Here is a 17054-nt window from a genome sequence, read left to right on the forward strand (position 1 = left end):
ATTGATGCTTTTGAACTGTGGTGTTGGAGAAGACACTTGAGAGTCCCTTGGACTGCAAGGAGATCCAACCAGTCCATCCTAAAGGAGATCAGTCCTGGATATTCATTGGAAGGACTGATGCTGAAGCTGAAACTCCTATATTTTGGCCAACTGATGAAAAGAACCAACTCATTTGAAAAGACCCTTATGATGGGAAAGATTGAAGGCAGGAGGAGAAGGGGAAGACATAGGATGAGTTGGTTGGCAATCACTGACTCAATGGACATGAGTTTGAGTAAACTCCAGGAATTGTTGATGGACAGGGAGGCTTAGAGTGCTGCAGTTCATGGGGTTGAAAAGAATTGGACATGACTGAGCGACTGAACTGAACTGAACTGAATTGACTACTTACAAATCCAATTTTGGTGATGGAATTCCATCTGAGCTATTTAAAATACTAAAAGAAGTTCTTGTTAAGGTGCTGCACTCAATATATCAACAAATTTCAAAAACTCATCAGTGGCCACAGGACTGTAAAAGGTCAGTTTTCATTCCAATCCCAATGAAGCGTAGTGTCAAAGAATGTTCAAACTACAGTACAGTTTTGTCTATTTCACATGCTACTGAGGTTATGCTCAAAATCCTTCAAGTGAGGTTTCAACAGTACGTGAACAGAGAGATTCCAGATGTATAATCCACATTTAGAAAAAGCAGAGGAACCTGAGATCAAATTGCCAACATCTGTTGGATCACAGAGAAGTTTTCTAATGATTCCAGTAAAATACCTACTTCTTCTTCACTGACTACACTAAAGCCTTTGACTATGTGGATAACAACAAACTGTGGAAAGTTCTTAAAGAGATGGGAATACCAGACCACCTTACCTGTTTTCTGAGAAATCTGTATGCTTGTCAAGAAGCAACAGTTAAAACTGAACATGGAATAAGTGACTGGTTCCAAATTGAAAAGGAGTATGTCAAGGTGACAAGGATACTGTCACCCTGTTTGTTTAACTTATATACAGAGTACATCATGCAAATGCCAGGGTGGATGAATCACAAGCTTGAATCAAGATTGCTATTAGAAATATCAACAAGATATATCTATCTATATATATATAATATATATAGCACATATAGTATACATTAGAGTATATATATTTATATAAAATATAATATACTGTAATTAATTTAATTATAATATAATATATACAATATATGATATATATTTATTTATTATATATAGAATCTTCTTCATGAGAAAATTTTTGAGGGCTAATGAGAAATTTTTGGTCTTCATTTATTCATTATGCCTATCATAATGTCAAACACACAAAAAGTATTCAATAAATATTCTGCATCTTTCCTGAAAGAAAATAATGAAATGATTTTCCAAGTTTACTCAAGTACTTTTTAAAAATTGATATATTAAATTATGAGCTTTAAGTATTTTCTGAAAAATAAAACATTGTTCAAATAAATCTAGAAGTATTGAAAATGCTCCTTTGCTTAATCTATAGAATGTGCAACACCGAAAATGAACTCTAATGTAAAGATTATAACTATGCACTTAGGGCAATAATCATTTGTCCTTGTAAGTTCAGGGAATATAACAAATGTTTTCTTCTGAATGTTATGGTGGAGAACGCTGCCCATGGTCTTCTGTGTTTGCCCAGCATAAAAAATCCATTTGCAGTGCAGAAGAGGAGGGTTTGATCCCTGAGTTAGGATGATCCCCTGGAGGAGGAATGGTGACCCACTCCAGTATTCTTGCCAGGAAAAAGCCCATGGAGAGAGGAGCCCGTGGGATCCCAAAAAGTCAGACATGACTGGGACTGAGCACTCATGCTATCCATGTGTGGGGCAGGTGTATATTGGAACTCTGTATATTTTCTGCACAATCTATTGTGAATCTAAAAATGCTCTAAAAATGAAGTTTATTAAAAATTGTTAACTAGTAATTATAGGCATCATCACTATGTTAACAATTATAGGTAAACTAATCAAAAAATTGTAAAAATAAAAATAATTTCATATATATATTTCTCTATAAATAATAATAGGATATCTATTAATGATGAAAATCTAGCCATTAATAAAATTAAATAACAATTTAAATGAAATTTTTAAGTATTCCTATGTGATAGATATTTAATCAGTATAAACACATGAAGTAAAAAAAATGCTCTATATTTGTTTAAGTATAAAGAAATACCTTATATTGATGAATGACTTTCACATATAGGATGTTTCCTGTTAGAATGGAAAGGTTCAAATAAAACTTTGAGTTTTGAAGATTAAAGTGTGAGTTAAAGAGGTAGATATGAAAATGTTCAGGATGAAGGGGTATTTAGCATAGTATTATTTCTGAGTTCTATGTAAAAATATGATTTCCACATACTCTTTTCATTGTAATATTGAACTTATAGGTAAATCTGAACCAATTTGAGAAAACTACTGTAATATAAATACAAAATTATATATAAAACTTACATGCTTTGTGAAATTTCTGCTTAACATCATGAATGGTAGATTTTTGTGTCACCTGAAAAATGGAGAGAATGATTAAGAAGTATTCATTTGTTTGCTTCATATTCATTCAATAAAAAAAAACATTTGTTTAATATGTTTAAAATATAAAATAAGTACAAAATGTCTAGGTTTTGTGTGTAGCTCTCTAGTCACTACATCTATGATGATTTTGAAACATTGCCTCTTTAAGGCTTTTGCCAAAGTTTTGTATTTATACATAACAGCAATAATGTAATGATGTGGTCATCCAAATTTTTATTTCAAAATTTATTTTTATTAATTTTCTCTGCTTGTGATATTCAGTTTCCGATTTCCAAATTGGTGGGACTATCAATAAAAAGTATGAATGAAATCAAAAGAAATAAAGGAAAAGAGTTATCACAGGAAGCCAGGGATAGAAAATTTATTTATACAAACAAAAGAGGGAAATTTTTACTTCAGAATATCATAGGAAAAAAACAAAATATTCGAAGCCTCACAGTTACGTTTTTAAAATGTTCACCCAAAGGTGCCATAGGACCATCAAAAATCTGTTAGATATCTTTTTTTTTAATTCTTTAAGTATATTATTATTATTTAGTCCTAATCTACAGAAATTAAATCTTTCCAATGTTAGAAAAGGGCTTCCAGGTGGCACAGTGATAAAGAATCCACTTGCCAATTCAGGAGATGCAAGAGACACAGGCTCTATCCCTGGGTCAGGAAGAACCTTTGGAGTAGAAAATGGCAACACCAACTAAAAAGGAGAAAAGTGTGTCAGAGGATGAGATAATTAGCATTACCAACTCAATGGACAAGAATTTTAGCAAACTCAGCTAGTGAAGGACAGGGATGTCTGGTGTGCTGCAGTCACAAAGAGCTGGACATGACCTAGCAGCTAAATAACTACAAAAATGTTAGAAAAGAGAATAAGGGAAGATGTTTATTCAGTTAAATAGGAAAATTCATTAGGATAAGAGTGTTATCAAAACACCCCAAACCATTACAGTAGTTTCTGACTTTCTGATTCAGTCCCTAGCCATCTTGGAAACTGAAATTCCCCTCTGCTTCTGATTTCTCATTGACTTACGAAAAACCCAACAATCCTTTAAGGTCTATATCAAAGACATTTTCATGTTCATGCAAGTCAAATATATTTCCTTTCTGTAAACAAATATAGAACTTTGTCTGCATGGTTTATTTTAGTTTTTGCTACATTAAAATCTTCTTATGGCTATTTTGGGGGGATAAAATGAAAAAAAAAGTGTCCAAAGGGATGGTACATAATAATATTAATATTCTAGGCAGTTGTTATTGAAATTATTATATTTAATATGGTATTAAAAATCAAAAGCATAACAAAGAGTGCATTTCTTTTACTATATTCCATTCCATCCTGTAACCAAGTGTGACAAACCATTCAGAATTTTTTCTTATTTCTTCTATTTTTATAGTTTACTAAACCAGAACGTTTCAAGCACTGAAGAAAGATATTTTTTCCATTTGTGTTATGCTTTAAATTACAAAAGAAACCTAAATGATTCTGTTAGTGTGAATTTTAAGTTCTTCATATCATTGTCTTTTCTAAATGTTGGAAAATATTTAAAAATTTCAGAGAGGATAAAAAAATACATATTTATATGCTTAAATATATCATGTTATAATTTTGATTAATAAACTTTGACATTTGAATTATATTTTTTAAAGGTGATGGTTTGTTTTAGCACTATTCACTCCTTTGTTTCATTGCTATTAAATAACCATAAATAACATTAAATAACAAAGCACCATTATATGTTGTGGCCTTTGACAGAGATGCCTAAGATACACATACTATTCTCTGGAGTAACAGATATTTGTTTATCAATATTTTCAAGAGCCATCTACTTAAAAACATAATAATATATAATATAGTAATAAAATTTCATGATTAACAACTCCTCAGTTAGGGTTCACTGTGGGCTCAGCTCCCACTACTTGAGAGCACATAATATTGACTGTGTGGATCACAAAAACTGTTGAAAATTCTGAAAGAGATGGGAATACCAGACCACTTGCCTCCTGAGAAATTTGTATGCAGGTCAAGAAGCAACAGTTAGAACTGTTCATGGAACAACAGACTGGTTCCAAATAGGAAAAGGAGTATGTCAAGGCTGTATATTGACACCTTGCTTATTTAACTTACATGCAGAGTACATCATGAGAAACGTTGCACTGGAGAAAGCACAAGCTGGAATCAAGTTTGCTGGGAGAAATATCAATAACCTCAGATTTGCAGATAACACCAAACTTGTGGCAGAAAACAAAACAAAACAAAAAACTAAAGAGCCTCTTGATGAAAGTGAAAGAGAAAAGTGAAAAAGCTGGCTTAAAACTCAACATTCAGTAAATGAAGATCATGGCATCCAGTCCCATCACTTCATGGCAAATAGATGGGGAAACAGTGACATACTTTATTTTGGGGGGCTTCAGAATCACTGCAGATGGTGACTGCAGCCATGAAATTAAAAGACTCCTTGGAAGAAAAGTTATGACCAACCTAGACAGTATAGTAAAAAACAGAGACATTATTTTGCCAAAAAAGGTCTGTCTAGTCAAGGCTATGGTTTTTCCAATAATCATGTGTGGATGTGAGAGTTAGACTATAAAGAAAGCTGAGCACCAAAGAATTTGATGCCTTTGATGTGTGGTGCTGGAGAAGACTTTGAGTCCCTTGGACTGCAAGGAGATCCAACCAGTCCATCCTAAAGGAAATCAGTCCTGAATATTTTTTGGAATGACTGATCCTGAAGCTGAAACTCCAATATTTTGGGCACGTGATGTGAAGAACTGACTCATTTGAAAAGACCCTGATTCTGGGAGAGACTGAAGACCGGACAAGAAGGGGATGAGAGAGGATGAAATAGTTGGATGGCATCACCAATTCAATGGACATGCGTTTGAGTAAGCCCTGGAAGTTGGTGATGGACAGAGAAGCCTGGTGCACTGCAGTCTGTGGAATCGCAAAGAGTCAGATATGAGTGAACTAGTGAAATGAACTGAACTGAATCTTATGTATACATGCCAGTGGTTCTAACAGTCTATGAAATCCTTGAAGACAATTATCTAGTGTATCGTAGTTTGTGTTTCAATGTGTAACATACCATATAGCATATAATAAAGTGTTAGGTCACTTATGTTGAAGTGAAAAATAAAGCTATGAGCAAAAATTTGCATGAAAACAGAAGCCCCTTGATCTGATATGAAAAATCTTTCACAAGTAGATTACTATGGAAAAGCTGTATGCTTTGTTTTTCACACCAGCATACAGTAAATGACAATCTTCTAACTTGGTGTATACACATTTTTCCCCTGAATTTACAGACTTCCAAGACTAAAATTATGCTACCCTGAAAAAGAGCTGCTTGTGGAAAGTGGGTTATTATTGCAAGCTTTTCACAAAGTTTTAAATTTAATTTTTTTTATTAAGTTACATTTAAATTTCACTTGTTAAAAAGAAAAGCTGCTGACTTTGAATAAATCTTTGAGAACTGCCCTTTTCTAGAACAATTTTAATCAAATACAGCAGAAAAATATATGATTAACCATGAAATGATTCAGACAGTAACTGTGCTCAATTAGCCACAGGATTGTGCTTGGTCAACTCTTTCAGTACTTTAGTTGTACTCAGAGCACAAAAAGAGAAAAATATGATCAGTAATTGAGCATATAAGACTTTCTGATTATTAAATAAATGTCGCTGTAGATTCATTAAAAATTTTTTTTTCATAATGATTTCTAATTTTAGCCAGTTTAAACAACAGGGATCAGCTATCTTTGCAATAATTTATTCATTTTTGTGAATCAAAATTAATTGTGATGTTGTGAGAAAAAAGTATTCTGTCATCTGAAATCCTAAAATTCTCTGCATTAATCTTTCTTTATAATCAGATTGACTTAAAATATTAAGTACAAAAGGTAATTGATGTTTTTAGTTAAACCAAATATTTATCCCTAAATTTCAACAATCATAGTTGAGTTTTGCATTATCATTATTTTTTTCATATTTAAGTTGATGGACTTAGAAAAATATTTTCACGTTAAAGTGCAATTTAGGGTTTGCTTAAATTTCCCCCTTGTGAAGATACTGCAGTATTTCACAAAATAATTTTTTTCACTGTTGCTACCTTTTGAACTTTGAAAGTGGCAATTCTTTTACCATCTGAGCCACAAGAGAAGCTCTTTATATATTATAGTGGGTTATTTTAAAAATGTTTTTTCAGTGTCAAAATAAAATGTATGTATACATACATGTATTTCAGATTTTATTATCATAACAAATGGTTCTTTATATGTTAAAATAACACATTTTGTCAATTATTTTTTTAAAATATAAAAATAAACATTTAAAACAAACATTAATACATAAAATCTTTAAAATTTTCACCATGGGAAGTATCAAAAATATATTATTCTGAATAATTTTCTTTTAAATAAATACTTAGCTCCCAGTAAGTTATGTGTAAATATAAATTTTACCTAGAATTATAGCTTAGATACTCTTTATTTTCTCATTACATATATATATATCATATAAGTATTCTAAATATAAGAGTAGAAAGAAAAGTATGGTTGAAATTATGACTTTGAGTATCTGATTTTATTCTATATAACTATGATATGATTATAACACTGAAGACAAAAATACAGTGTCAATAACCACTTCAATAGTAACATTTAATTTTTATAATCCTTCAATAAAATTAAATATCCTTTAGTGGCTTCCCTGGTGGCTCAGAGGTTAAAGCGTCTGCCTCCAATGCGGGAGACCTGGGTTCAATCCCTGGGTTGGGAAGATCCCCTGGAGAAGGAAATGGTAACCCACTCCAGTATTCTTGCCTGGAGAATCCCATGGACGGAGAAGCCTGGTAGGCTACAGTCCACGGGGTCGCAAAGAGTTGGACACGACTGAGTGACGGGACGGACGGAACAGTGACTAGAATATTCATTTATAGTATCTATTACCAAGTCATTTCTATTTAATATGAAAATAAGTCATTATACATTATGTACCAAACAAGTCGCTCTTTCCATACATTTTTTTCTGCCTTATAGCTTGATATTCTAACATATGGAAAATATGAAAGAAAATGTAAAATTGCAACTAGAGTTTGATGCCCAACTCAGCAGTGGCCACAGGACTGGAAAAAGTCAGTTTTCATCCAATGTCAAAGAAAGGCAATGGTAAAGAATGGGCAAACTACTGCACAATTGCACTCATCTCACAGGCTAGTAAAGTAAAGCATAAAATTCTCCAAGCCAGGCTTCAGCAATGTGTGAACTGTGAAATTCTAGACATTCAAACTGGTTTTAGAAAAGGCAGAGGAATCAAAGATCAAATTTCCAACATCCAAGGGATCATTGAAAAAACAAGGAGTTCCAGAAAAAGATCTATTTCAGCTTTATTGACTATGCCAAAGCCTTTGACTATGCGGATTGCAATCAACTGTGGAAAATTCTGAAAGAGATGGGAATATCAGACCACATGACCTGCCTCTTAAGAAATCTGTATGCAGGTCAGGAAGCAATGGTTAGAACTGGATATGGAACAACAGACTGATTCCAAATAGGAAAAGGAGTACGTCAAGGCTGTATATTGTCACCCTGCTTTTTAACTTATATGCAGAGTACAACATGAGAAACGCTGGGCTGGATGAAGCACAACCTGAAATCAAGATTGCCAGGAGAAATATCAATAACTTCAAATATTTAGATGACACCACCCTTATGGCAGAAAGTGAAGAAGAACTAAAGATCCTCTTGATGAAAGTGAACGAGGAGAGTGAAAAAGTTGCCTTAAAGTTCAACATTCAGAAAACTAAGATCATGGCATCCAGTCCCATAACTTCATGGCAAATAGATGGGGAAACAGTGGAAACAGTGGCTGATTTTATTTTTCTGGGCTCCCAAGTCACTGCAGATTGTGATTGCAGCCATGAAACTAAAAGACACTTACTCCTTAGAAGGAAAGTTATGACCAACCTAGATAGCATATTAAAAAGCAGAGACATTACTTTGCCAACAAAGGTCCATCTAGTCAAGGCTATGGTTTTTCCAGTGGTCACATACGGATGTGAGAGTTGGACTGTGAAGAAAGCTGAGTGCCAAGAATTGATGCTTTTGAACTGTGGTGTTGGAGAAGACTCTTGAGAGTCCCTTGGACTGCAAGGAGATCCAAGCAGTCCATCCTAAAGGAGCTCAGTCCTGAGTGTTCATTGAAAGGACTGATGTTGAAACTGAAACTCCAATACTTTGGCCACCTCATGCGAAGAGTTGACTCATTGGAAAAGACCCTGATGCTGGGAGGGATTGGGGGCAGGAGGAGAAGGGGATGACAGAGGATGAGATGGTTGGATAGCATCACTGACTCGATGGACATGGGTTTGGGTGGAATCCAGGAGTTGGTGATGGACAGGGAGGCCTGGCATGCTGCTGTTCATGGGGTTGCAAAAATTCAGACATGAATGAGCAACTGAACTGAACTGAAAATACAAAATAAATAAAAATAAATGTTTCATTTTATTAAATTAAAAAATAGTGTGTTTTATTTTAAGACCACACAATTTTCCATGGTGAATAGCCCTTCTGGAATATTTTTTAGAATATATGTTTTATTACTTAAGTGAGAATATTTTAGCACTAAAGGAAACCATAAAGACCAAAGAATTATAAGCATATTTGTGAAATTAATGTTTATGATTATCTCTTTGATGATGTTGGTTATGCTTTCCTATTGCAAGTTTGTGAAGTCAAAATAATCCTTGCACTCAGGGAAGTTTACACTTAACACTGTATTACTGAAATAAGGAAGCCCAAATCATGTTTAAATGAAGTGGTTTCTCCACAAATAAAATAGCATCACCTATGAGAAAACTAAGTAATCATTTAAAAAATCTATTATAAATTAAAGTGATCAAATGACAATTATTTTCCTTTCAAAATAATCAACACATATCATTAATAAAAATTAACTATACGAAGAAAACATTTAGCAAATGATTGATATTCTGTTACTTATTAATTATTCAGCCTCATAATCATAGGGAAGAAACTATAGATATATATATATATATGCATTATCCAAATTAATTTATATTTATTTCTTTGCAAAGGTGATTTTTCCATAAATACAAAAGTTCTACCTCAGTACGCAGAGGAATTAATGCTTTTGAACTGTGGTGTTGGAGAAAACTCTTGAGAGTCCCTTGGACTGCGAGGAGATCCAACCAGTCCATCCAAAGTGAGATCAGTCCTGGGTGTTCTTTGGAAGGACTGATGTTGAAGCTGAAACTCCAATACTTTGGCCCCCTGATGAAAAGAGCTGACTCATTTGAAAAGACCCTGATGCTGGGAAAGATTGAAGGAGAGAGGAGAAGGTTATGACAGAGGATGAGATGGTTGGATGGCATTACTGACTCCATGGACATGAGTTTGGGTAAACTCCGGGAGTTGGTGATGGAAAGGGAGGCCTGGAGTACTGTGGTTCATGGGGTCACAAAGAATCATACACAACCGAGCGACTGAAATGAACTGGACTGAACTACAGTTCATCAAAATGTAAATTCAGATAAAACTAAAGGGGAAAAAAAATGTCCATATGATATATTTTTAAATCTAGTTTGAATTTTCTTTATTACAACTGAAAAGTTTCAGGGCTACATTTAAGTGATATAATTGCCTAATAATTATCAGAACAAAATTCTTGGAAAAAGTTAGGATTTACGTGCTTAGTCACTCAGTCTTTTCTGACTCTTTGCGACCCCATGAAATGTAGCATTCCTGGCTCTTCTGTCCATGAGGACTCTCCAGGCAAGAATATTGGAGTGGGTTACCTGCAATACTTTGGACACCTCATGTGACGAGTTGACTCACTGGAAAAGACTCTGATGCTGGGAAATGTTGGGGGCGGGAGGAGAAGGGGACGACCGAGAATGAGATGGCTGGATGGCATCACTGACTCTGTGGACATGAGTTTGAGTGAACTCCGGGACTTGGTGATGGACAGGGAGGCCTGGCGTGTTTTGATTCATGGGGTCGCGGAGAGTCGGACACGACTGAGCGACTGAACTGAACTGAACCATACCCTCTTCCATGGGATCTTGCCAACCCAGGGATCGAACCCAGGTATTCCACATTGCAGACAGATTCTTTACCGTCTGAGCCACCAGGGGAGCACAAGGATTTATAGTCTTTTGAAACAATTTTGATTAAAATATAGTTGATTATCAGTTGTTGATTTGCAGTGACAATGACAAAGACATTTAGTTGTGAAAGGAAAAGTTGATATTTATGAATACTTCAGTAAGTATTGCCATGAAATTATGTTGAATAAAGGCTTAAATATAGTGAAAATACCAATGGAAGTGATAAGTAATAACGAGTTCAGCATTAGAAGTATCTATCAATCTGCATTGTTTATATGTTTCAGTTCAGTTAAGTCTCTCAGTCGTGTCCGACTCTTTGCGACCCCATGAATCGCAGCACTCCAGGCCTCCTTGTCCGTCACCAACTCCGAGTTCACCCAAACTCATGTCCATCAAGTCGGTGATGCCATCCAGCCATCTCATCCTCTGTCATCCCCTTCTCCTCCTGCCCCCAATCCCTCCCAACATCAGGGTCTTTTCCAATGAGTCAACTCTTCGCATGAGGTGGCCAAAGTATTGGAGTTTCAGTTTCAACATCAGTCCTTTCAATGAACACTCAGGACTGAGCTCCTTTAGGATGGACTGCTTGGATCTCCTTGCAGTCCAAGGGACTCTCAAGAGTCTTCTCCAACACCACAGTTCAAAAGCATCAATTCTTGGCACTCAGCTTTCTTCACAGTCCAACTCTCACATCCGTATGTGACCACTGGAAACCATAGCCTTGACTAGATGGACCTTTGTTGGCAAAGTAATGTCTCTGCTTTTTAATATGCTATCTAGGTTGGTCATAACTTTCCTTCCAAGGAGCATCTTTTAATTTCATGGCTGCAATCACCATCTGCAGTGATTTTGGAGCCCAAAAAAGTAAAGTCAGCCACTGTTTCCACTGTTTCCCCATCTATTTGCCATGAAGTTATGGGACTGGATGCCATGATCTTAGTTTTCTGAATGTTGAGCTTTAAGGCAACTTTTCACTCTCCTTTTTCACTTTCAACCAAAGGCTTTTTTATTTCCTCTTCACATTCTGCCATAAGGGTGCTGTAAACTGCATATCTGAGGTTATTGATATTTCTCCTGGCAATCTTGATTCCAGCTTGTGCTTCTTCCAGTCCAGTGTTTCTCATGATGTACTCTGCATATAAGTTAAATAAGCAGGGTGACAATATATGCTATTTATTGGTAATAAAAGTACACATTATTCTCTACTATTGTGCTGTGATAGAAACAGCCACAATATTTTGCAAGTCCTCCCATCAAGAAATAGAATTATTGCCCTCAATGTTAAATTTAAGCTAGCCTTGTTATTTGCTTTCACCAAAAGCATGTGTTGAAAGTGAGACTATGCAAGTCATGAAGCTATGATACAAGAGGCCATTTATTTTCCGTTCTTTCTGCTAACACCCTGATCAGCACCTTGTAACAGAGCCTAAGTTAACTTCCCCAGTGATGACAGACATATGGCCCTGTTGTACCTTTTTCTAGAGCTCACTCTCAAATCAGTCTCCTAGCTACCTGGCAGTGAGCTGGAAGTCTTTGCCAGCCCAGCAGACATCATCAGAACAATTGAATGACTGTATGCTAAACTCCCAAACAGAATAATGAGGTAAATAAATGGCTTTTGTGTTGCTAAGTTTTAGAGTATTTGCTCTCAAATTTTAAAGAGCTATTAAAAACATTAATCATGTAAGGACAAGGAAAAGAAATAGCTCAATTATTTCATTGTATAGGTTACAGACATTCAGAAGAGTGATATTCACTTTTTATAATTTTATATCAGGTTTGTAAATCAACTAAGATATTAACTCTGTTGTGTGTGTGTGTGTATATATATATATATATTGCTTTTTCTCTACTGATAATGTTAAAGAGACATGTAGATTAATTTTAAAAAATACACTCAACTGTCAAATTCTATATACAAAAGTGAAAGTACTATGGTACCACTGTGAAATATGCTATGTGTTTGTTTTTATAATAAATCTGAAACTATTCTTGACTCACACACTTAATTTTTGCTTTTGAAAGCTGCACAAGACAATAAATTTCATCAAAAGCTAAAGCAACACAATGCCAAAAGCAATAACAGAAACAAAAATATGTAGTGCATAATATCTTAAAATGTGAGATTTATTCCCTTGAGATTCAAGGAAATCCCCATTTTAAGATTAATGTTATCTCTTGGAAAATGAGTCATTATGGGTAACCTAATTTCTGAAAACAGGAGTTCATTCATCTACGTCTTTAAACATCAAATATGTAAATCTATCCAATTTGGATACTTTTATTCCTAAAATATATTATTATATATATATATTATATTTATTGCCATTTCAAGAGAAGAATAATTTAAATGTTTTTTGGGAACTGAAAATCTTTGGCAAATTAATTATGTTTAGCAAATATTTGTTCCATTCTTCATTTCCACTTCTTTAGAAAATGATGTTTGTTGTGTTGGACTTGGCTCTTTGACTTGCTTTGGACAGTGGACTGTAGAAAAACTGGACAGTGTCAATTTCAAACATTAGAAATCACCCCATCTATGTCACTTGTATAGCAATTAAAACTAAGACACCCCCTCTCTGTTCACTCTACTTGGAAATAATGATAACAAGAATTGCTTCATCAACCTGGTTTTGTGGAACAGAGAGCTCAGAGTAGTCATAGCTAATTCACATTGGCATGTCATGAGTGAGAATGAAATCTTTGTTACTGTCTATCAATGGTTATTTGGAGTCATTGCTTAGTCTGGGCTGAAAATTGCTCTAAATACATTCAAAAAGTGGTGGGACTGTCTTTTAGATAACTAGATTAAACCTAATTCGTGTGAAAGGACTTCATATCTTACAGCCTTGATAGGTAGATGTTTCCAAAACATTAAAGTTCACTTCACATTTTGAAGTGATTGTCATAAATGTCTTAACAACTACACAAGATTTATACTACATTTTTTAAAATATAAAGAATGTAAAATGAGTTTCAAGCAAAAATAATTAAGGAGGAACCCTATCTTTAGAAAGTTCATATTAATAATTAATTTTTGGACATCAAACCACAGAAGTAGCTGCTACAATTTTTTCTGCATCATTGGCTTACTGTAAATGCTACTCATAAATGCTACTATACAGTGCTGGCCACTAAAAGTAATTGCATTACTTTTCAAATTTCACTGTGTGTATTGAATGTTCACAGACCAATTTATCTTCAATAATTAAACAAATTCATAGTTTATTTCATCTTAGAACAATGAAAAATTTATTATTTAATGTGCCTGAAAATCTGAAAAATGTTTGATGATTAAAGAATCATGAAGCTTCAACACCTTCATTACATCACGTTATATTATATCCTGAGTAAAGATAAGGTATTCTTTTATCTGGAAAGCTGGTCTAATGCATTCTCATGACTTCTAATGCCATATATTTTCATAATCCTCAGATGTATATCTCCCTCAATTTCTTGGTTCATAGCTGCAAACTTGCATATACAACTGAATATTTAACACATCTACATGGATGTCTGATAGTGACCATAATTTTAAACATCCAGTACTGAATGTTATGTGGGTTAAGCCAAAAACTATTTCTACTCTAACGACACTAATATTCAAATGGTTTTTCAAACCAAAATCTTTTTATAAACCATGAAATTTCAACTTCATTATCTGAGAAATCACAGAGTTCTATTGATCCAACCTATTCTATTGATTGTTTAGAAACATCCCCTTTTGCTGACTATTACAGTTATTATCATCTACTATAAATATATTATGTACTCTTTAAACATTTACTGAAGAAATTAATGTCCCATTGATAGATTGAATATGGCAATTTATTGAATTATATGTATGATAAAATATAATAGTTTAAACTTTTTTACAGTTTTATGCATGTGGTTATTAAAATATTTTATTTAAAATTTGTTTTGGGTTTATTTACATATAATTGGCAAGTTAAATAACAAGATATTTAAAATGTATAACAAGATTTGATATACATATATGTTATTAAAACATTTCACCCATGAATTAACTAACACATCCATTATCTTATATATTTAACATTTTGTTTTGTTTTAGGTGGAAACATTTAAATTCTACTCTAAGCAAATTTCAATTATATCATACAGTAATAGGAGGCCTGGCGTGCTGTGATTCATGGGGTCGCGGAGAGTCGGACACAACTGAGCGACTGAACTGAACTGAACTGAACTGAATATCAGCTATAGTTATTATGCTATACAATAGTCCTCTGGCCTTATTCCACTTATAACTGAAAGTTCATACTCTGTTAACAGTTTCTCTTTATTTCTCCCAAACCCCAGACACCAGCATTCACTTTTTTATTCTCTGTTTCTGAGTTCAAATTAAATTTATGATTTTTAACATATAAGTGATACTAGAAGGCAGACACACTGAAATGATAAACACAGGAAACCAGTCGATCTGATCACATGGACCACAGCCGAATGTGGTCCACTAGAGAAGGGAATCGCAAACCACTTCAGTATACTTGCCTTGAGAACCCCATGAACAGTATCAAGAAGCAAAATGATAGGATACTGAATGAGGAATTCCCCAGGTCGACAGGTGCCGAGTATGCTACTGAAGATCAGTGGAGAAATAACTCTAGAAGTAATGAAGGGATGGAGCCAAAGCGAAACAAATACCCAGTTGTGGATGTGACTGGTGATAGAAGCAACGTCTGATGCTGTAAAGAGCAATATTGCATAGGAACCGGGAATGTTAGGTCCATGAATCAAGGCAAATTGGAAGTGGTCAAACAGGAGATGGTAAGAGTGAACGTAGACATTCTAGGAATCAGTGAACTAAAATGGACTGGAATGGGTGAATTTAACTCAGATGACCATTATATCTACTACTGTGGGCAGGAATCCCTAAAAAGAAATGGAGTAGCCATCATGGTCAACAAAAGAGTCGAAAAGCAGTACTTGGATGCAGTCTTGATTTCTGTTCATTTCCAAGGCAAACCATTCAATATTACAGTAATTCAAGTCTATGCCCCAACCAGTAATGCTGAAGAAGCCAAAGTTGAACGGTTCTATGAAGACTTACAAGACCTTTTAGAATTAACACCCAAAAAAGATGTCCTTTTCATTATAGGGGACTGGAATGCAAAAGTAGGAAGTCAAGAAACACCTGGAGTAACAGGCAAATTTGGCCTTGGAGCACGAAATGAAGCAGGGCAAAGGCTAATAGAGTTTTGCCAAGACAACGCACTGGTCATAGCAAACACCCTCTTCCAACAACACAAGAGAAGACTCTACACATGGACATCACCAGATGGTCAACACCGAAATCAGATTGATTATATTCTTTGTAGTCAAAGATGGAGAAGCTCTATACAGTTAGCAAAAAGAAGACCAGGAGCTGACTGTGGCTCAGATCATGAACTCCTTATTGCCAAATTCAGACTTAAATTGAAGAAAGTAGGGAAAACCACTCGACCATTCAGATATGACCTCAATCAAATCCCTTATGATTATACAGTGGAAGTAAGAAATAGATTGAAGGGTCTAGATCTGATAGAAAGAGTGCCTGATGAACTCTGGATGGAGGTTCGTGACATTGTACAGGAGACAGGGACCAAGACCATCCCCATGGAAAAGAAATGCAAAAAAGCAAAATGGCTGACTGAGGAGGCCTTACAAATAGCTGTGAAAAGAAGAGAAGTGAAAAGCAAAGGAGAAAAGCAAAGATATAAGCAACTGAATGCAGAGTTCCAAAGAATAGCAAGGAGAGATAAGAAAGCCTTCCTCAGTGATCAATGCAAAGAATTCGAGGAAAACAACAGAATAGGAAATCAAGGGAACATTTCATGCAAAGATGGGCTCGATAAAGGACAGAAATGGTATGGACCTAACAGAAGCAGAAGATATTAAGAAGAGGTGGCAAGAATACACAGAAGAACTGTACAAAAAAGATCTTCACGACGAAGATAATCACGATGGCGTGATCACCTACCTGGAGCCAGACATCTTGGAATGTGAAGTCAAGTGGGCCTTAGAGAGCATCACTACAAACAAAGCTAGTGGAGGTGATGGAATTCCAATTGATCTATTTCAAATGCTGAAAGATGATGGTGTGAAAGTGCTGCACTCAATATGCCAGCAAACTTGGAAAACTCAGCAGTGCCCACAGGCCTGGAAAAGGTCAGTCTTCGTTCCAACCCCAAAGAAAGGCAATGCCAAAGAATGCTCAAACTACCACACAATTGCACTCATCTCACACGCTAGTAAAGTCATACTCAAAATTCTCCAAGCCAGGCTTCAGCAGTATGTGAACCATGAACTTCGAGATGTTCAAGCAGGTTTTAGAAAAGGCAGAGGCACCAGAGATCAAATTGCCAACATCTGTTGGATCATG

General features: G+C 35.0%; 1 protein-coding gene across 3 annotated transcripts in view; it reads right to left on the reverse strand.

Annotated features, from left to right (window-relative positions):
• Positions 1–17054, reverse strand: part of TECRL (trans-2,3-enoyl-CoA reductase like) — a 130455-nt gene that overhangs the window by 91100 nt on the left and 22301 nt on the right. For all 3 annotated transcript variants that reach the window (XM_055434601.2, XM_055434602.2, XM_088836368.1), the window contains exon 2: positions 2472–2523. In XM_055434601.2, coding sequence (XP_055290576.2) covers positions 2472–2523 — 52 coding nt within the window. The remainder of the gene's footprint in view (positions 1–2471; positions 2524–17054) is intronic.

The sequence above is a fragment of the Moschus berezovskii genome, chromosome 5, assembly GCF_049115385.1.
Source record: "Moschus berezovskii isolate FMDL1 chromosome 5, NW_MosBer_1.0, whole genome shotgun sequence".
Lineage (NCBI taxonomy): Eukaryota > Metazoa > Chordata > Mammalia > Artiodactyla > Moschidae > Moschus > Moschus berezovskii.